The sequence below is a fragment of the Phyllostomus hastatus genome, unplaced genomic scaffold (genome assembly GCF_019186645.2).
Source record: "Phyllostomus hastatus isolate PE091 unplaced genomic scaffold, TTU_PhHast_1.1 phas_contig_86, whole genome shotgun sequence".
NCBI lineage: Eukaryota > Metazoa > Chordata > Mammalia > Chiroptera > Phyllostomidae > Phyllostomus > Phyllostomus hastatus.
The window spans coordinates 92,642,818-92,665,533 of NW_025333977.1; the positions used below are offsets into that span (position 1 = coordinate 92,642,818).

Here is a 22,716-nt window from a genome sequence, read left to right on the forward strand (position 1 = left end):
CAAAAACAAAATGGCAATCAACCGAATGGGAGAAGATGTTTGCAAACAACAGCTCCAAGGAGTTAAGAACCGAAATATACACAACTCAACACCAAACAAACAGACAATTCAATTAAAAACTCGGGACATGACCTGAACAGAGAGTTCTCTCAAGAATAAATACAAATGGCCAACAGGCATATGAAAAAATCCTGAAGTCTATGGCCACACCATCCTGAACATGCCTGATCTCCTCTGAAAAAATGCTCAACTTCACTAGCTATTAGGGAAATGCAAATCAAAACTACAATGAGATACCACCTCACACCTGTCAGAATGGCTATACTCAACAGTACAGGTAGAAAGTGTTGGAGAGGTTGTGGAGAAAAAGGAACCCTCAGTGACTGCCAGTGGGGATGTAAATTGGTACAGCCACTAAGGAAAACAGCACAGAGTTTCCTAAAAAAAAAAATTAAGGATGAAGTTACCTATATATGACCCAGCAACCCCTCTTTTAGGTATCTATCCAAAATATTTGAAAACACTTATTTGTAAAAATTTATGTGCCCCTATGTTCACTGTAGCCATCACTCACAGTGGCCAAGACATGGAAACAGCCAAAGTGCCCTTTGATAGATGACTGGATGAAGATGATGTGGTGCACATATACTATGGAATACTACTCAGCAAGAGGAGAAGATGAAATACCACCATTAGCAACAACATGGACCTTGACAGTATCATCCTAAGCAAAGTAAGTCAGACAGAAAAAGTCAGGAACCATATGATTTCACTCATATGTGGGATATGAAACTGAAAACAAGTGAACAAGACAAACAAACTCATAGACACAGACAACAGTATGGTGGTACCAAAGAGGGAGGGGTGGCAAAAAGGGAGTAAAAGGTAAATGGAGTCAAATATATGGTGATTTGGGGAAGTAAACACACAATGCAATACACAGATCACTTATCATAGGAATGTACACTTGAAACCTACATAATCTTATTAACCAATGTCACCCCAATAAATTTAATTTGAAAAAGAAATTTCAGGAAAAATCAAGATACACAGAACAAATGAAAATAAAAATAAAACTTACCAAAATCTGTGGGACACAGTGAAAGCAATGCTTAAAGGGAAATTTATTCTATTGATTTTAGAGAGAGGGAGGAAGGGAAGGAAGGAGAGGAAGAAGGAGGGAGAGAGAGTAAGGGGGGGAGGGGGGAAACACCAATTTGTTGTTCCAGTTATTTTATGCATTCATTGGTAGATTCTTGTATGTGCCATGACCAAGGAATGAACCCGAAAACTTGGCATATCAGGACAATGTTCTAACCAAGTGAGCTACCTGACCAGTGTGGACATTTATAGCATTAACTGCATATATTAGGAAAGAAGATTTAAAATCAATCTTCTAAACTTCTACCTTAGAAAGCTAGGGAGAAAAAGAGCAAATTAAATCCAAAATAACAGGAAAAAAATCAGAGCACAAATCAATGAAACTCAAAACTGGAAATCAATAGTGAAAATCAAAAGTTGGCTCTTTCTAAATATCAATGAAATCAATAAGGCTCTGCTGGGGAAATGGAAAATGGTTGTTCAATGGGTATAGAGGTTCAGTTTTGCAAGAGGAAACAGTTCTAGAGGTGTTTTACAACAATATGAATATAATTAACAATACTTTACACTTAAAAATTATATTTAAAAAAGGGCAGCAAGACCCTAAACAGGCTAAGAAAAAAAAAAAAGAGAACATATAAACAATATGGCACCACTACAGACTCCACGGAGAGTAAAAGGATAATGACGGAATACTATGAACAACTCTATGCTCACAAATTTGATAGCCTGGATGAAACTGATCAATTTCTTGGAAGACACAACCTGCCAAAACTCACACAAGAAAAAACAGACAAACTGAATAGGCCTATATTTATAAAAGAAATTGAATCAGTAATTAGTAACCTTGCAACAAAGAAAATACCAGGCAATATAGATTCATTGGTAAATTCTACCAAACATTTAAGGAAGACATTATATCAATTTTTTATAATCTCTTCCAGAAGACAAAAGCAGAGGGAATACTAGCTCATTATAAATCCAAGATTGCTCTAATACCAAAATCAGACTAACATATTTATAAAAAAGAAAACTAGACCAATATATCTCGTGACTATAGATACAAAAATCCTCTACAAAATATTAGAAAATTGAACCCAGTAATGTATAAAAAGAATGATATACCACAACCAACTGGAATTTATTCCAGGTATGCAAGGCTGGTTCAACACTGAAAAATCAATTAATGTAAATCCATCATGTGAAGCTGCTAAACAAAAAAAAGGCTGCTGCAATGGGCCAGGTGAAAGTTGGTAAGCATGTGTGTTAGAACACAACTATAAGCAGTTTTCTATTCATTCACACCATGTGCCAGTAACTGGAATATAAGGGAAAAGGAGACAAATTTCATGTTCTTGTAGAGCCTACAATCCATCAGAGACACAGAACAATGAACAAGCAATCACAAGCCCCCATAGCAGGGACTCACCAAGACTGGAGAGAAGTGGCAAGGTGATGGTGTGAAGCACTAACTGAGTTAAAAGATAAGGAGGGGTGTGGGTGGCTGAGGGGAATATCACAGGCAGGATATATGAAGGTCATGAAGCAAAAGGAAAAGTATAGTATGTTAAATGCACTGAAGGGAATCCAGGTTTAGTATCACAGAAAGAATAGAAAAGGATGGCATGGCTGTGGTTTTGCAGGTTATCAGGTAAAACCGGGTATCTACAAAAGAATGCCTTCGGTGATAAGCCATGATACCTGGAGTAAACAGAGAAGACTAAGGGTCTAACATCCTTTCAAAAGATAATTTAAAAAATAAAGAAGGCAGGAATTGCTGAGTTACAGAATTTGAAGAAAAAACCCTTGAGTGCATGTCTTTTTCTAATTATGCTCAATAATCAATCTTTCTACCCATTAAGAAAAACAGAAGTTAAACCAAAATACAGTATCTTTAAAAATTAAGAGGTTAAAATTTAACACACATAATCTTGATGAAGAAATAAATGTTATTTATTTCTGAAAAACATAAGTTTCTACAATGTATGTAATAACAAATTTAATTTTGCCATTTCAAATAGGATTTCTCATTATTTGGTGTACCTATTTAAAACACTCATTTGAACTATTTAGCCACCACTTTCTGAAATTTCTTCAATAACTTGTAGCATTACTTAATACAACATTATGTTCCTAATTATATGTTTAATATTTTATAAAGGAGTTACTTACAGGGACATTAAGTGCATACTGTAGTCCTTGAGGGAGTCTTTCATGTGTTTCCATCTGCTCCTCATCATTCTTCACGGTCTCCTCATGGACCATGAGTTCGTCATGTGATATCATATCCTGTTGTCTCATCTCACTTTCTTGTAACACTTCATCTGCAGCAAGGATCTCCTGGTGGGGCATACTTCGATCCTGAAGTACCGACTCCTGCAGGTCCCCAGACACAGTGGACTGGCCAGACACTCCACCCATTACAACCATTGCCCTGGAAGACTGCATTTCGTCTATGCCGCCACATTTAAGAAACAATCCTTCCAGTTTGTCGTCAATGTTCATGCTTAAGTATAACTGCCTAGAAAGACCAAGTTTGGCAACAAAGCATAATAAATTAGTTTTATATGTCCACTTGATAATTTTTTAATTAAATTACAAAAAGTACACAATTTAATAGAAAAATTTCACTCATATGATCAGTATTGCTTCCAATTTTTAAATACCAAGATAAATTTCCATAAGACTAATAAGAGTAAAACACAAATTTTCTTTTTTGTCTGTAAGGCATACTCTAATATATTTTTTATGAAAAATAAGCCTGACATTAAACAAATTAGGGAAAAAGTATTTGTAACAGTCAAAGGATTCACATCCTTTAATAAATTAAAATATCTTAAAATAAAAGCAAATTCACTCATTAGGAAATAAACTGACAAAACATTGTCAGGCAAATCATAAAGAAAACTTAGAAACAGTTTCTAAATACATAAAATAGTCAATTATAGTAGTAATCAAAGAAATGAATATTAAAACAGAGGTACCATATTTCATCCACCAAACTGGTAATGACTCTTCAAAAATTAAGTCCAAACTTGAAATGGTTAGAAAAAAAAAAATTTATCTACTGACAGTGGAAATGTAAATTAGTGCAACAATTTTCAAAGGCAATTTGGTCTATATATCAAAGGTCATAAAAATGCACATATTCTTTGAATCAATGATTATACTTTCAGGAAACTATCCTGATGAAATCAGAAATACACACAAAGATATACACGAAAAATCACTGCAGTGTTTATGATAGTGAAAAACTGCAAATGTACTACACAGTCAACAAAAGAAAACTGATTAAATATATTCATACATATGCTTTAAAACTAGACTATGGTGATGGTTGCACAACTCTGCAAATTTACTAAAAATCACTGAATTATACACTTAAAACAGGTGAATTTTAATTTTATTGCACTTAAATTAGATCTCAATAAAGTTTTTTAAAAGAAAATCAGAATGGCTACCCTTGGGGGCTGCAGGAAGAGGGGAAGCGTGGGAGCTGGCAATGTTTTTTCTTGAGTTGAATGATGGTAACATAGATGTGCTCACTTTGTAAAATTTCGAGATGCACATCTGTGATGTGTGCACACTTCTGTCATTTGTTATAGTATGTCTATAAAAAGCTAATCTGTTAAAACAACATCCATATAGTCATAAAAAATATTCTTGAAAATTTGGGGAAATATCCCAATATAAAGGGGTGTGTGTGTCTGTATGAGTGTGCATAGGTTTGTCTAAAATGCTAACATATTAACATTGCCACTGGGTGGTAAAATTACAAATTTTTAACCATAATTATATTTCTCTCTAATTTGAAAACTTTCCATAGTAAAATTTTCTTTTTTATTAATGTTTTTAAACTTAACATAAAATCAAAGTAGTATTTTTATTCCTAATATAGTCTTAAATACTTTAATATGATTAAATAAATAGGTCATGATAAAAACTAGACACTATTACATTATCTTATTTTCTCTATTATTATAGAAAAGGCAGAAAATTTTAAATCTGCCCTTCTAATTCGGGCTGCTATAAATTCATCTTCTTCCATCATGTTACTCTAGGAACTAACAATATGGATTGAGTCTTTGGATTATAAAATCCAAAGACACAACATTTCAAAGAAGGTTAAAGGACTGGTACAAAGCTTGGTTTTTAAAACCAATTTCTATTAAGACTCTGTGAAATAAACATACATAACCAACCCAAGGAGAAGGGCCTACAACTAGCCAATGCATTGATTATGTTTCAGTTTAGTCACCTCTTTCCCGAATCTATCAGGTAGGCAATGGTTACTAACTCGATCATGGCTTTCAGAAATAAGTGATCAGTTAAATTCAAATACACCACTAAAATATAAACACTATTTCTTTCACTAAAGCTTTTATCTAGGGAGAAACCCTTACTTAAACAGCTTAAAAACCAAATAAACAGAGAAGTAAACAAAGTAAAAATGTAATTCATACTTGCTAACCTTGTTTTCCCTGGTACCAGGTATTATCAGCCTAGAAGACATAGGGCAAAGAACCAAGAATCCAATTTGACTTTTTAAAATCTCTAAGTAGCAAAAACAAAATCTAAAAGACAAAGATTTTAAATATATCCCCAATAACTGTTCTCTACAAATATTCTATTTCTCACATTCCTTAGAAAATAAACTACTGTATGACTAAGTGAAACTTAAATGTTTTGGGGCTAAAATTTGCTTATTCTGTACATTCTTTGGAAACCCTTACCAAATAAATTATATTCCTCTAATCTACTTACTGTTTTATTACTTTGGAATTTGGAAAACCCCTAACTGAAAAAGGACTTATTTGTAAAGTAAGACATAATTTATTATAGTTCTTTGTGGCTGCTATAGCTGCTATTGCCACACACAGTTACTTTTCTAAAAGAAGCGTTGAATAATATAGAAAATGTAGAAAAGTTATTATAGTATCAATTTCAAGAAACAGACCTTGGACAGAACTTAGTTTTAAAAAAAGTGGCCACAGTTGAAACTGACTTGTTAACTCAACACAACATCCCCACTTGGATACAGCAGCAGTACCAACTCCAATGTTACTAATCAAGTACCTCATTGATTTATTTAAATTTAGCACATCCTGAAGATAGCGGCACAGATAAACACAGCTCACTTCCTCACACAATCATGCAAAATTACAACTAAACTACACAACAACCATTATTCACAACTGCCAGAAATGGTGCTGAAGGGAAGTCCTACAACTACAGAATTAAAAAAGAAACCACATGGATACTGGTAGGAGGGGGCGCAGACGAGGAACAGGTTGGTCCCACACCCACATGTGCCAGGTGAAAATCCAGGAAGGATATCTCAGAAGCCAGGGGTCACAGCCCAGGGTTCCAGTACCAGGAAGGTAAGTCCCCATAACTTCCTGGCTGAGAAAACCAGTGGGGATTCGGGCTGTTGGAGACGGACACTTCTGGATTCTCAGGCAGTTCCTCCTAAGAGGCCTGCACAGGAACTTACACAGACTCACTCCCTCTGAGCTCCAGCACCGAGGCTACAACCTGAAAGGCACCAGAGGCATACCGGAAGAAACTGAAGTGTCTGTCACCAGGGCAATAGTTGGGGACAGCTTTCTCCCAAAGAAAAGTGCTGACAGAGGCCTTTGCTCCTTTTTTGAGCTCTCCCCCAAGAGAGCTGGCAGGCAGGGGCCATATCTGAGACTACACCAACCTGGCTCACACTGATTCCCCGAGGATCCACCCTACCCAACTTTCAGGCCCACCCAAACTGTTTCCACTGGCTTTTCCAAGTGAGGCTTGTCTTGGCTCATGCTTCCAACTTTCCTAAGTCCTGTCAAACTAGCAGCATCAGGCCTCTGCAAGCCTGGTACCTATTGCTAAGTGGCCCCAGGTCTACCACTGGCAGCAGCCAGCCTTGGTTCACTACTTGGCCTCATCTGGTTACCTCTAAGCACAGCAGAAGTAGCAGGCATCTGCAGATCACTTTGTATAGCAGCTATGTGAGGTGACCCTGGAACACAGGTGGTGGCTAACCTTAGCCTGCACCTCCTAAAAAAAGCTGAGCCTGTGCACCCAATGGACAGCTGCAGATCCTATCAGAGCACTGACTACCCAACCACCTCTACAAGTGACACACTCAAGGGGCATACTCAGGGCATACTTACTTCACCAGAGCCCTGCTGAAGTAAGTCCTACTCTGTGGAGTGGGCCCCTAAACAACGGACCCTCCACGGAGGGCAGAAGTTGATGGTCACTGGTAAGTCTGCCTGGGTAAATCCCTCCCATTGACCTGCCAACAGCAATCAAGGCTTAACTACAAAAGGAAGGTGTACAGAGAGCCCATATGGTGGCACATTGAGTATGCACCTTGGGTGATAGAAGAGGCTGTGCTAGCGGACCCTACAGGACACCTACTGCATTAGGCCACTATATCAAGCCAGAGTCGTAGCAGCTCTACCTAATACATAGAAACAAACACAGGGAGGCTGCCAAAATGAGGAGACAAAGAAACATGGCCCAAATGAAAGGACAGATCAAAACTCCAGAAAAAGGGCTAAACAAAATGGAGACAAGCAATCTACTAGATGCATGGTTCGAAACATTCACAGGGAAACAACAGCAGAGTAAATGAATCCAAAAATCACATTAGCAATTTGGAATATAAAACACAAAAATACCTAATCAGAACAGCAAGAAGAAAATAGAAATTTTTTAAAAAATGAGCATAGTGTAAGGAGCCTCTGAGAAAACTTCAAGCGCACCAATATTCACATCATGGGGGTGCCAGATAAAGGAGAGCAAGAAACTGAAAACCTATTTGAAAAAAAAATAATGACAGAAAACTTCCCTAATTTGATACAGAAAATAGACATGCAAGACCAAGAAGCACAGAGACTCCCAAATAAGATGAACCCAAAGAGGCCCACACCAGATACATCATAATTAAAATGCCAAAGGTTAAAGACAAAGAGAGAATCTTAAAAGCAGCAAGAGAAAAGCAGTTAGGTACCTACAAATAAGATCCTGTAAGACTGTCAGCTGATTTCTCAAAAGAAACTTTGTAGGCTAGAAGGGACTACCAAGAAGTATTCAAAGTGATGAAAAGCAGGAACCTACAACCAAGATTACTCTACTCAGCAATGCTGTCATTTAGAAACAAAGGGCAAATACAGAGCTTCCCAAACAAGAAAAGGCTAAAGGATTTTATCATGACCAAACCAGTATCGCAGTATTGTATGGAAAGTATTGTATGTAATCAATAAAATATAAAGGAACTATTTAAGAAAAAGAGAAAAAAACAGAACAATATTGTATGTATTATATTGTATTACAAAATGTATTACAATATATTATAATATTGTAATATTGTATTGAAAGTATTGTATGTAATTGATAAAATATAAAGGAATTATTTAAGAAAAAGAGGAAAAAACAACAATAAAAAGGAATTAAATACATATCTATCAACAATTAAATCTTAAAAAAAGAAATAAGCATACAAGCAGAACAGAAACAGAATCATAGATACAGAGAACATTTTGATGGTTGCCAGATGGGAGTGGGGTTGTGGGGATGGGTGAAACAGGTGAAAGGATTACGAAGTACAAATTGGACCCTGGCTGGTGTGGCTCAGTGTGGGTTTAGCACTGGCCTGTGAACCGAAAGGTCACCAGTTCAATTCTCAGTCAAGACACATGCCTAGGTTGTAGGCCAGGTCCCAGTAGGGGCATGCAAGCAGCAGCCAATCAATGTTTCTCTAGCACATCAATGTTTCTCACCCCCTCTCTCCCCCTCCCTTCCTCTCTCTCTAAAAAATAAATAAAATCTTTTTTTAAAAAAAATATAAATTGGCAGTTACAGAATAGTCACGGAGATGTAAAGTACAACATAGGAAATATAGTAGCAAAGAACATAGATGCTGAAGCATGAACATCAACAATGGTGGCAGACTGTCTGAGGGATTGGGGGTAAGCTCAGTGAAGGAGTGGAAAGGGGGAAAAATTGGGACAACTGTAATAGCATAATCAATAAAATATAATTAAAAGAAATAAAAATAAATAAATAAATTGAGCATATCCTAATAAAGTTGACCTTTGAACAATGCAAAAATTAGCGGTGCTGATCCCATGCAATTGAAAATCTATGTATAACTTTTAACTTCCCCAAATCTTAACTACAGTAGCTTGGTATCTCTAAGGGGTTGGTTCCAGGACTCCTCTTGAATACCAAAATTCAAGGATGCGCTAGTCCTTATATAAAATAGCATAGAACAATGCATACAGTTGGCTGGCCCTCTGCACCCACAGATTCCCAACTTAGGAACAAAAACAGTTTTCAACTTAGGGTTGGCTGAATACACAGATGCAAAACCAAGAAAGACAGAAGGTCAACTGTGTATTTATTGAAAAAATCTGCATATAAGTGGACCAACACAGTTCAAACCCATATTGTCGAAGGGTCAACTGTATATGCATACTATTTAAAATAATACTCCTATAATATTGTGTTAATATATGATGTACACATTAACCAAATTACCTAACATTAGGCTGAAACTTAGAATTGAGGAAGTCAAAGTATTTTGGTAATAAAGAATATTTTGGGGAAAAAAAAAAGTCAAGTTTGCATAAAGTGCCAAAGTAATGGCTTACAACCTCAACACAGAGGAAGAAAATGGGAAGGCAAGTGGAAATACTGTAAATGGAAAACAAACTTGACCTCTTCAAAAATATTCTTGAAAACAGACCACATAAAGAATTCTCTTCTTTTTACATATGGTTTCTTATTCCTATGACCCCCATATTAGCCATACATTTCAAGTTATTGGCTTAGCCTAGAAACTGTCAAGACAATTTCCCTGAAATACCAGAAAATACTAAGATAACAGATTTTACTATCAATGAAAAATGCTCTGACAAGGTTTGAAACTTGGAAATATCTATGAAAATGAAAATTACATGTACCCTTGCCTGAGCAAACTCACTACTATATATGGAGGTATACAATCCTATGGACTTATTCATAAAAATTAACCAAAGATACACACACACACACGAAAGAAAATTTAGCACAACCCTTTAATAGGAAAAGACCAGACACAACCTAAGATTCAAGTGACAAGACTTACTATGATTCAAACATACAACGGAATGCACACAGCCATGAAAAGGAATGTGACAGCTATATGTGCTGGTGAAAAGTTCTCCAAGATACGTTAAATGAAAAAAAATCCAGCAGAAAAAGAAATATGGACAAAAGCTTGACTCATACTTGTATCAAATATCTCAGCTGGTGTCTGGGCACAGTAAGCTGAACAGGAAATGAAACAAGGCTCTCAAACAAAAAAGGTAATTTAACCAACCCTATGATAAAAGGGAAAAGTACAAAGCTACACTATAAGGAATGACAAAGTAAGACAAGCACATTTTTTATTGTCCTAAACTTTCCGCCTCTAACTCCTACATGGTCTCAGTCAAAGCTCTCATGTGCTTCACAGCACATGTAAAAATCCCAATACAACAAAAGGCCCAAGGTCCCAAGCACAAAATTTAAAACGAGATACTTCCCTTCTCTAATTTCAATATTTTCAGAGGAACAGACAAGGGTAAAGAAGGAAACTCATGTAATCAATCTATATTTCCATATGAATAGTTAAATGTCTTTTCCCGATAAGCCTTTTAAAAGCCAACTGTTCTTCCTCAATTGTCTCTACAAATAATGGAAATTCAGGAGTTAGGGATATACAGGAGACAAGAAGAAAGAAATAATGCTTCTGTTAAATCATGCCACTTACATGAAAGAGTGCTCTGGAAGATAGAAATAATTAAACTGCATTCCCCAGGGTCTCTGGCCAGCTAGGGGAGGAGAAGGCCTAGGTGGAGCAATAAACAGTAAGGCACCGAGAGCTCCTTGCATTGACCTATTATTTTGTGAGTGAAGGCACACTGAGCCTCTGACAATGGTATAAAAAGGCAGAACTATTAACAGTCAGAACAGGTTAATTCCGCTAAAGGTGGCATGGTACTCCAAGAGTTTCAAGTTAACCAGAATAAAGACTGCTAAAAGCTGTAACAGAGCAGGAGAGAGAAAGAAAGGATTGGGTCCACCTTGGGCCAGTTTCTGCTAAATCTCCTTTTAGCAAATTACTTCTAACTCTGCAGTATTTCCCCCTTTCAAAGTTTTATTCTTCCTCATTTCCATTCCTCTGCCATAGAAGCCAAAAGGTGCAACAAAATGGATACCTAATACCTAGATACCTAATGCCACAATACAGCTTCCTGCTCCATTCAATTCTTACTCTCTCCCACACCCCCCCACAATCTTTTTCCAGTGAAAAATGTTTAGTTCAGCTGTGTAAAAGTAATCTGAATTGTCCTAGGCTAGGCAAACCCCTAATCACTTAAATGGAAATATTGTATATAAAGAAAATATGAATTACTAGCCATCACTCTCTCCTATCTTCCAGAAGAGACAGCTTACTCTTCTTGTCATCTTCTAATTTAATCCTCCTAACCAACTATGCACACGCAATTAGAAACTAAGCTTTACAGGTCTGTAAATTAAAAAAGAATAAACAAACTTTGAGTCAGGGCTTTCCACAGGGAATTAAACAAATGGGCTCTTTTGTTTGTTTTGTTTAATTATATATTATTATTTATGCTATTATCAATTTGTACTTCTTAATCCCTCCACCTTATCGCACATTCCCCAACACTCCTCCCTTCTAGCAACCACAAAATCGTTCCCTGTATGATTCTGTTTCTGTTCTGCTTGAATATTTTTTTAGATTCAACTGTTGATACACGTGTTTACTGCTATTTTATTATTCAGTTTTGATCATCTTCTTCTCCTTAAAAGAGACCTTTTAATAGTTCACATAATACTGGTTTGGTGGTGCTGAACTCCTTCAGGTTTTTCTTATCTGGGAAGCTCCTTATCTATCCTTGGCTTCTAAATGATAGCTTTGCTGGGTGGAGCAATCTTGCTTGCAGGTCTTGGCTTTTCAAGACTAAGTATTTCTTGCCAATCCCTTCTGGCCTGTAAAGTTTCTTTTGAGAAATCAGCTGACAGTCTTACTGGAGCTCCATTGTAGGTTAACTACCATATTTTGCCATGTATAATGTGCACCTTTTTGCCCAAATTTTTAGGGAAAAATAAGAGTGTGCATTATCCATGGGTATACTGAATACATACTATGGGTATAATAATCCCGTGTATAATGCACACAAAAAACGTAGATGCATACTGTGCACAGGAGTGCATTACATATGGCAAAATACGGTAAATGCTTTACTCTTGCTATTTTTAACCCTGCCAAGGTCATGGCTGATCTGAGAGACACAACCAAACTCTTTCTTAAATACTGTTCAATGCATCAGGTGCATAGGTTCAGAGTCATGACTAGCTGAACATTTGTATGTGACTAGTATTAAGCCCTAACATTTAAGCAGTTTGGTTATAATATGTTTTCTAAGGGTGTCTGACAGCGATAGTAAATTGTATCTGAGATACTGTGAAATCTGAAGTCAGTGTTGGTATAGTTTTTTTTTATGAACTTTTAAGTCAGTGTTGTGGTTTCTTTTTATGTTGAAAATGGCAGAAAAATATATAGCTCCCTCAACAATCGTCTAAAACAAGTCATTTATCAAAATATTTTTGCAAATGTTGTCAAAAGTATTTATGCCTTGAATATAACAAAAATGACTGTTCAAAACATTTTGCAAAGCCAAGCACTGAACATCCTGATCAATTAATGTTTAGGACATTTTTTGGCTGTTCTTTAGCAATATCTATGTTTCCATTATTTGAAAAGAAAAATCTTTATTCTTTCTTTAAATATTTCTTTGTTAAATGATTAGGGTAGGCATTTTAGCTCAAGAAGTTATTTTGTCATGGCAGACACTAATAATTTCTAGACTATAATTGAAAATGAATAAAAAATCATATATTTATTATATAGATATAATAAATGCAAATTCAGTTTTTACTTTTTTTTTTTCCGCATTTCAGCACATACTAGTAATGAATGTTTCCCTTGGATTCATGCTATCTATGCTGTAATATTTTTGACCATGACCTCCTTAGGGCTGAGTCTGTCTTTGTCATTAACCTTTGGCATTTTAATTATGATGTATCTGGTGTGCATTTCTCTGGGTTCATTTTGTTTGGGACTCTGCACTTCCTGGACTGATATGTACTATTTCCATCACCAACTTAGGGAAGTTTTGTGTCATTTTTCCAAACAGGTTTACTATTTCTTGCTCTCTCCTTCCAGCATCCCCATGATGTAAATGTTGGTATGCTTGAAGTAGTCCCAGAGGCTGATTATACTATCCTCATTTGGGGGGATTCTTTCTTCTTGCTATACTGATTGGGTGTTTATTGCTTTCTTATATTCCAAATCAGTGACTTCATCTTCCGCTTTATCCACTGTATTGTTGATCCCCTGTAAATTGTTTTTATTTCAATTAGTGTATCGTTCATTTCTGACTGGATCTTTTTTATACTGTTGAGGTTCACCCTTGGTTCACTGAGCATCCTTATAACCAGTGTCTTGAACTCTGCATCTAGTAGATTGTTTGTCTCCATTCTGTTTAGTTCTTTGTCGGGAGTTTTGTTCTGTTCTTTCATTTGAGCCCTGTTTCTTTGTCTCCTCTTTTTAGCAGCCTCCCTGTGTTTGTTTCTGTACATCAGCTAGAGCTGCTACAACTCCCTGGCTAGACAGAGTGGCTTAATGAAGCAGGTGTCCTGTAGGGTCCAGTGGCACAGACTATCCGATAACCTAAGCTGGGTCCTCAAGGTGCATCCACTGTGTGGGCTGTGTACATCCTCCTCTTATAGTTGAGCCTTGATTTCTATTGGCATGTCCAAGGTCATCCACTGCCTGTGTTCTGTCCAGGGCCACCTGGCATAACCTACAAAGAAATCTGCAGATGGCTGTTACCTGTGCTAGACTTGGAGATGTCCAGGAAAGGCCTAGCTGTGAACCAAAGCCAGCTGCTGCTAGTGCCAGGCCTGGGGCCAATTAACAGAGGTACAGGGCTGGCTGAGGCCAGATGCTGTTTTTAAGAGATAATATAGGAAAATGTGAAGCATGAGACAAAACATGCCATTCATATGGAAAAGCCACTGGAAAGAGCTTGGAAAGGCCCATAAATTGGTTTGGGTGGGGTCTCAGGAAATCTGCAGAATGGGGCAAACAGTATGAACCAGACTAATGGAGTCTCAAGTATGGACCCACCTACCAGCTGTTTTGGGGAAGGGCTCAGAAAAGGAAAAATGACCTCTGCCAATACTTCTGTCTGGGAAAAAGCTGACACCCCAGCTCTTGTGTTGATGCTGTACAACTCAGTTCCTCCCTGTATGTCCCTGCCATCAATAGAGGGACTGAGTCTGAGTAAGTCCATGTCAGGTCCTTTACGAGGAACTGTTTAGGAATCCTGCAGTTTCTCTCTTCCACAGCTTCAATTCCCAATGGTTTTTGTAGCCAGAAGTTATGAGGACTTATCTTCCTGGCACTGGATCCTCTTGTGGGCAGCCTTGTATGGGACTGTGACCCCTTGCTCCTGAAATATCCCTCCCAATTTTTATCTGACACACGCGGACGTGGAACAAGCCTGTTGTGCATCCACCCTTCCTACCAGTCTCAAAGTGGTTTCTTCTTTAATTTCATAGCTTCGGGACTTCCATTCAGCTTGATTTCTGGTGATTTTGAATGATGGTTGTTCCATAATTTAGTTGTAATTTTGATGTGGTTGTGTAAGGAGGCAAGCTGCGTTTACCTTTGCTGCCATCTTGACCAGAAGTCCACATGGGCTTTTAACACAAGCATTTGTAACAATTACTTCTGATACTAAGGGAAAAGGATGGAGTTAACATAAGGATGACATATGAACAAGTTGGGCATTACTACTCATGTTTAATCAACTACATTAGGCACTAAAATGCTTACTGAGTTCTTTTTTATGAGAGTTCTATGCAATTGATGAGGAAAATATCTTTCCACATTTATTAATAGGTATGAGTCTCTACTATAAAGTTAGAGATTATCATAACCTCAAAAGTACTGTGATAAACACATTTTATATATCTTCACTTAATGTTTATAGTAACACTCAAGACATTAAGAGTAATCCCCATTTAACAGATGAAGAAAGTAAATGTTACCCAAAGTTATATAGTGAGGAGGGAGTTAAACTATGATTTCTAAACATGTTTACCTGGTTTAACACACCTTTTACAATACCATACTACCTCCTAACTTGAAAAGGCACTGGACAAAGTAAGAACTCATTGAATTCAGTGTTTTCTTACCTATCTACTCTGAGGCCACCGTGTCATCACTGCTTGGCTTGGGAAAGCAATCCAACTCTCCTTACCTGGCTATTCCCACATCATGGCTACCCCAGGAGAATTCTGGGATATGGAATACCTTTTTCTCCTTCAGGAAAAATGGACACTTTCTACATGTCCCTTTGCACCACTTCCATCTATTACTCACACCTCAGTGATTTTTTCCTTATTCTATTTTGCATAAATTTACATACACTATCTTAATCTTTCCATTTTTTTCAAACATTTACCAAGTGACTGTGACTTCAGGAAAATCTCTCTTCCTCTTTCCTTTATCTTGCCATTCTCATTTGGAAATCAAATAATAATAATAATAATAATAATAATCCTAAGCATGGCTGATAATTGTGGGCACATTGCTAATGATACATCTATACTAAAGAAAACAAATGTGCAAGTAAGCTTTGAGGTGAAAGCACCTAGCTCCCCTTCAGAATATACATTAACTATTCACCTTCCATTTTATCATCTTTAATTAAATCTGCACTCAGGCATGAAAAATATTTCTCACTTCAAAATACTGCTTTTGTTGTTTTACTTATCAAGTTTCACTGTAATACTATATTCCATCGATTTTTATTGAACAATGTAGAATTTCAAGTATACATTACAAATTTAAAATTACAGTGGCTAAGCTTAAGAACCTACACATCACTCTTTTGTGTAAAAAGAATAATTTCCAACCCACAATATTCTCCAAATCAACAATACCAACCTTATTATACCAGGACCCACTCAACCTATAAAGAAACCTCACTTGTAGGCAGAAGAAAAGCACTCAGAAGAACATATTCTGAAACAGATAAAAAAAGAAAAGCTGGATTTCACAAATTACTTCTGATCCAAAGCATTTTCAGGAAACTCCTTGCTATATGGAAGACGCCAGTTACATTAAATTGGATATTAACATTTCTAAACTACCTAGTCAGTGAGAAATTACAACTTTAATATATCAGCATTAGAAATACAAATATCAAGCAGGATCAAGACCAACTGATAATCCCTGACTGGTGTGGCTCAATGGGTTGGGCATCCCCCCATAACAAAAGGTCATCAGTTCAATTCCCAGTCAGAGCACATGCCTGGGTTGCAGGCCAGGTCCCCAGTTGGGGGCACACCAAGAGGCAGCCCATCAATGTTTCTCTTACACAACGATGTTTCCCTCCCTCTCTTTCTTCCTCCCTTCCCCTCTCTCTAAAAATAAGTAAATAAAATGTTTAAAATAAGATCAATTGATAAGACAAAGCAAGAAACAAAGAATCCAATGATTAATACAGATTTAAGAATTTGCCATCTATCACTCATAAGTTTTATATTCTCTCTCAGCCTTCAGAAGTATAGTTTGATCTGAGCAAGAACTACTTCATCTCCAATTTATAAACAAAAGCTACTTCTTATCCAGGTATATTCTAAGTTCAGAAATCCCTTCAGATATACCTTTGTATAACTACCATTTTACACCTATAAAATTATGCCCTTTAATGATTTTTAAATTGTTATTATTTTCAAACATCCTAATAGGAGAATCACTCAGAACAAAGGCTACCAGACAAAAATGTCCATCTGACTACTGCTAGCAACAGAAGATGCCTAATAAGAGAATTTGCAGGCTAATATCCATCATTTTACATATTATAACAACTAAAGAAAAACCTGTGATCCTTTTTTAAACATAAAAATGTTACATATATTAAAGTCAAAGTAACAGGCATTTCTATATGCCTGAAGCTGCCACTCAAAAAAAACAGAATCTAAACATATTCTGTGTTTCAAATATTCATCACCAAAGTCTTCTAAACAATGTAAATTTATGGCAACTCAAATTGTTTAAGGCACAACTTTAATTTATCATAAGGAATGGGGGTAAACAAGAACCCTATATTCTGCCAGATCCTAGTTGTTTCATCCATCACATTTTATGCAGACAATTCATATGTTAATATTAAAAATACTTATTCTTCTACTAGGAAACTATGAATTTTAGTCTTATGTAATAAAAGAAATATCAAAACCACTTATTAAAACTTCCCTGTACAAAATGAATAAACATTAAACACCTAAGTTATTTTTCATGTGTACTATTATAGTAACCAAGGCTCATTCCAGAACAGAAGTGTTAACTACTTAATCAACCACCTTTTATTTTTTTAAACATTAAATAAATGCTCTCACTTTAATAATACAAACCCTTTTTGTGAAGTGCAACAGCACTAAAGATACATTTACTGCAAAACCAAAAAATCTCATAAACATTTAGTAATAAACTATAATCAATAATCCCACTACAGCTACTGTATACAAGTATCCAAATTTATCAAAAACTAATTGCTATCTCAATTCTCTTATAAAAAGTACCAAGGTTAATATATGCTGACAAAATATGGTAGAAAACTAACAGCTAGTTTCCAACCCTTTAATAAATCCTGTAATAGAAAGTTCTGCCCAAGAGGGAGTTGTAGGTAAATACGCTCACCTTCTTGCACAACCAAAAGTATAACAATCAATTTAAAAATAGAAAACAACCAGAACTGACAGAAGATTAAACTGCATGGAAGTCAGACAACCAAGGAGTTAAAGAAAAACCATTCATCCAGACTGGTAGGAAGGGTGGAGACAGGAAGCCAGGGTGAAGAGGACAGGTGGCAAGGCAGGGGCTGTCGGACTGTGAGGTCCCATGTTAGCGTGCCGATAAGCCAGGCGGAACAACTGGGGAGGAAGACAGACCGTGCAACCCAATGTTCTAGCATGGGCAAATAGAGTCTCAAAACCTATGACTGTAAAAATATGTGGGGGTTGTGGAGATAAAAGTAACTCCCAGTATTACAGGACATTCTGTTGGAGAGGCCCACAGAATCCTAGAATTACACAAGCCCACCCACCTGATAATCAGCACCTGAAAGGGCACAATCTGCTTGTGGGAAGCGAAGGAAGTGGCTGAAAGTGGGCTAAGAGGGGAGCAAGCAGGATTGTTCCCTTTCTGACCCCTCCCCCACATACAGCACCACAACACAGCAAAGTGGGTTGCCCCACCTTAGCAAATACCTAAGGTTCTGCCCCTTACAATTTAACAGGTGCACCCAGACAGAGAAATATGGCCCAAAGGAAAGAACAGATCAAAACTCCCAAAAAAGAATGAAGTAACTAGTAGCCGCCAACCTACCGGGTACAGAGTTCAAAACTCTGGTAATCAGGATACTCAAAGAAATTACTCAGTATGGGCACAAAATAAAGGAAGAAATGAAGGCTATACAAAGTGAAATAAAGGAAAATATACATGGAACCAACAGTAAAGGGAAAGAAACCCTGACTCAAATCAACAATTTGGAACAAAAGGAAGAAATAATCATCCAACTGGAACACAATGAAGAAACAAGAATTCTAAAAAATGAGAAGAGGCTGAGGAACCTTTGGGACAACTTTAAACTTTCCAACACCCAAATCATAAGGGTTTCAGAAGGAGAAGAAGAAGAGCAAGAAATCAAAAACTTATTTGAACAAATAATGAAAGAAAAGTTTCCCAATCTGGCGAAGGAAGTAGACTCGAAAGTCCAGGACACTAAGAGAGACCCAAAGAAGTTGGATGCAGGATGAAACACACAAAAGGGGAGAAAAAAATGGGACAACTGTAATAGCGTAACCAATAAAATATACTTAAAAAATAAATCTTGTAATAGAAATATATGGTATTCAATACTAGTTTCAAAATATTTACAACAGGAAAAGAACCATAAAATAAAATGTACAATAAAATAATTTTTGTCTAAAAAGAACTATTTAAAGTACATAATGTCTTTGGGAATAGCTGTTCTGATCATATCTAAACATTTGAATTACAAGGAACCAGTTAACAACCATTTAGCTTTACGTGTAGCTAAAAATTCTTCCCAAGTCCCCACTCTTGACTTGGGAATCTGAAATGTAGCGACCTAATGGCAGTATAAGAAAATGAGGAATTCTCAAATCAGTTTTAACTTTAATACCTTACTCCATCTTGTGATATCAAGACTAGCAGTGTTTAGTCAAAGAGGCATGATAACTAGTCACAACAAGATGGTCTCAGAATTCAAATAAGCACAATTTCCAAAGTATTGTTTCAGGCCAAGAGTGAACATGTCTTGGATGATAAAAATTACATGTTAATGTTAGTCCAAAGTAGACAATAGAAAATCTGACACAAAGCCTAAATATGACAGACAGTAAGCTCAGCTCTGCCCTTCCCCAAAACTATTCTCAAGTGAGACACATGATTACCTCTACGTATGCCTCATTATTACTCATATCCCAAAGGAATGAGTAGAAATCATGCACATAATTCCCTTTAAAGGAAATGAAAATAATCTTCTCTTTTCCTTCTTCCTGTTGGCAGAGATGATGGTAACCATCTTGGACCACAAGACAGAAGCAACATAATAAGAATAGCAGAGCAAGACAAAGAGGCCTCTGTCATAGTAGCTAAGTCTGTATTTTAACTAGTATATCTATATAAGTGATCACTGATTTATCTATTGTACATACTGTTTTTTGATGACAGTGTAGGCAAACAACAATATGTACAAATGCAGAGTAATGGTATGCCTTTTCACATTTGAAAAATTATATGCCAAACACCATTAAATTTGATTTAATGTTCCCATGTATGAAGTACGTTTCCCATATATGAAATAAGTTTCCTTAGAAATCCTGGAAAATTTAATGTAGGTATATGAGGTCTCTCCAGTCAGAGTCCAGCCATTATGAACATAAGAAGAGCAGTTTGCACGACATCAATGTAACCTGGCACCCAAGGAGAGTGGACTGGAATGTGCATGCCTGAACAATGATGACTTCACTGTACTAGTCAGTGGGGGCAGTAGACGCTATTGAGTGAGCATGCGTACTGTGTGGCCATTGCTTTCAAAATGGCTGAGCAAGCAGAGCAACGAATCTACATCAAATTTTGAGCTAAGCCTGATTATTCATTTGTGGAAACTATTCAGATGATTCAGAAGGCTGCAGGTATGGGCAACTGGTGATGGACAGCTTCATCATGACAACCCACTGCTCATGCATCATGTCTTGTGCAGAGTTTTTTGACAAAACATCAAATCACTCAGGTGATTCAGCCCCGTTATAGTCCAGATATGTCACCCTGCAACTTCCGGTTTTTCCAACTAAAATCACCTTGAAAGGGAAAAGATTTCAAACCATCAATGACATCCAGGAAAATATGACAGGACAGCTGATGGCAACTAGAAGAACTATGTGAGGTCCCAAAGTGCCTAATTTGATGGGGACTAGCCATCACTGTCCTATGTACAATGTTTCTTGTATCTTGTATCTTCTTCAGTAAATGTCTCTATTTTTCATATTGCATGGCTGGATACCTTCTGGACAGACCTTGTATATGTGCTGATGATAAGTGTGTGAAAAATACAATACCCTGCATAGCAAAAGCATTAAAGAAAAAAACACCTTCCCACTTAAATTTCATTTAAAATTACATAATAAGCTTCATACATTTTTCTTTTCAGAACTAAACTTAAAATCTAAAATACCATTTTTGCCGTGTATAATGCACACTTTTTTTGCACAAATTTCTGAGGGAAAATAAGGATTTACATTATACATGGGTATAATGATTACATGCCGTGGGTAAAATAATGGGTATAATAATGCATGCAAAAATATGAGTGCATATTATACACAGGAGTGTATTATACACAGCAAAATACAGTGATATCATTATTCATTGATTTTTCTCTTCATACTGTTATCTCAAGGGGAAAAAATCCCAAATTTCTGTGAAATGTAAATACCAAAACATAAAGAAACTATTATACAAATTTGATATGAAGTTTTAGCATCAAAAAACTGGTTTCATATTTGAAAATTTTATTTATTCATGATTATGAAAGACAAGTATTGAAGTTACCTGAGACTATGGTAAAAATGAAGACTTCAAGGAAGGGAATGCTGTAGAGTTGGAAAAGAAATCATGATTGAGTTTCTACCTTTTATAGGCTTCAGTGACCCTTAATCTCAATATCACCTTAATCATTTATGCCATCCAATTCCTACAAAAAAAAAAATCACAATGAACAAGACATATTAGTAATGGTGGAAAGAATATTGTACAAAGACAATATGGAGAAACTGGTACCAATAATAAAGTGATCACTCTTTGTAAATAACAAGCTATGCTTGAATGATCTGTGCAATGACTTGCTTTTAAAGTCTGAAACTAGGATGATATAATGGTAAGTAGTAATTGTGATATAACCCTGGCCTTATAAAGAATAATTTGCCTAGCCTTGGCTGGTGTGCCTCAATGGACTGAGCGCCAGACTGAGAACCAAAGGGTCGTCTCTCAGGGCACATGTCTGGGTTGTGGGCCAGGTCCCCAATAGGGGTCACTCAAGAGGCCACCACACACTGATGTTTCTCGGCCTCTTTTTCCTCCTCCTTTCCCCTCTCTAAAAATAAATAAAATCAAAAAAAAAAAAAAAGAATAATTTGCCTATATCTGGAATTTACAGATTCAGAGATACAGGATGTGGAAGAATATTCAGAAAGTTACAGACCTAAAAGGTTAGAAGAGAGAAAACAAAGATTAAGAAACCACTTAATTACACTATTCATATCTGCCCTGTAACATCTATGAAGTAAAGAAAGAAGCAAATCCAATAGCAAGCCTTACAAATAACAAATAGAACTAGTCATGTACAGAATGCATATGTAATCACAATAGAAAAGATTACACTTGTAAAAATTAAATTAAATACCTAGTTTCAGAAACATAATCAGCAAGCTCATCTTTCATAGGAAAAGCTGACAAAAAGATGAAAATAATCATAGGGAGACTATCTACTATATCTAAAAATATTTTAAAAAAGAAAAGAAAAAAAGAAAGAAGCTACACACCAGAAGAAAACTTCTGGATAGTATTTCTGAGCTTAATAAAAAACTAATGAGTTTATGGAATTTCCTACCCCAGAGGTCTTTAAAAATACTAGACTCCTATCCATCAAGAATAATTCGTATATATTCCTTCATAGGAAGTTTGGAGACCAAATGATGTATGAAAACTCCTATGATTTTGTATCAATTTTTACAATGGTGAAAAAGCAAGAACAGTCTTTCTCACCTAGAACAAACCAGTAATAATTACACCTTTGACTTCAGAAAGTATATTAATTCATTTTTTAAAAACATTTTGACATTCCTTATTTTTAAAAACTTTCAGTTGTGATGAAGCTATTCATCCTCCGCACCCTATTTCAAAATTTTCCT

General features: G+C 36.3%; 1 protein-coding gene across 10 annotated transcripts in view; it reads right to left on the reverse strand.

Annotated features, from left to right (window-relative positions):
• The window catches only part of ZNF148 (zinc finger protein 148), a 129,150-nt gene that overhangs the window by 61,310 nt on the left and 45,124 nt on the right, over positions 1-22,716 (reverse strand). For 4 of the 10 annotated variants that reach the window (XM_045850935.1, XM_045850928.1, XM_045850932.1 and 1 more), the window contains 2 exons: positions 21,359-21,500; positions 3,274-3,622 (listed from right to left, as the gene is read on the reverse strand). In XM_045850935.1, coding sequence (XP_045706891.1) covers positions 3,274-3,606 — 333 coding nt within the window. In that variant the 5' untranslated portion in view covers positions 3,607-3,622; positions 21,359-21,500. Of the gene's footprint in view, positions 1-3,273; positions 3,623-5,572; positions 5,604-16,162; positions 16,241-21,358; positions 21,501-22,716 lie in introns of all 10 variants that reach the window. The other 6 variants (XM_045850930.1, XM_045850938.1, XM_045850931.1 and 3 more) reach the window with 6 other exon arrangements.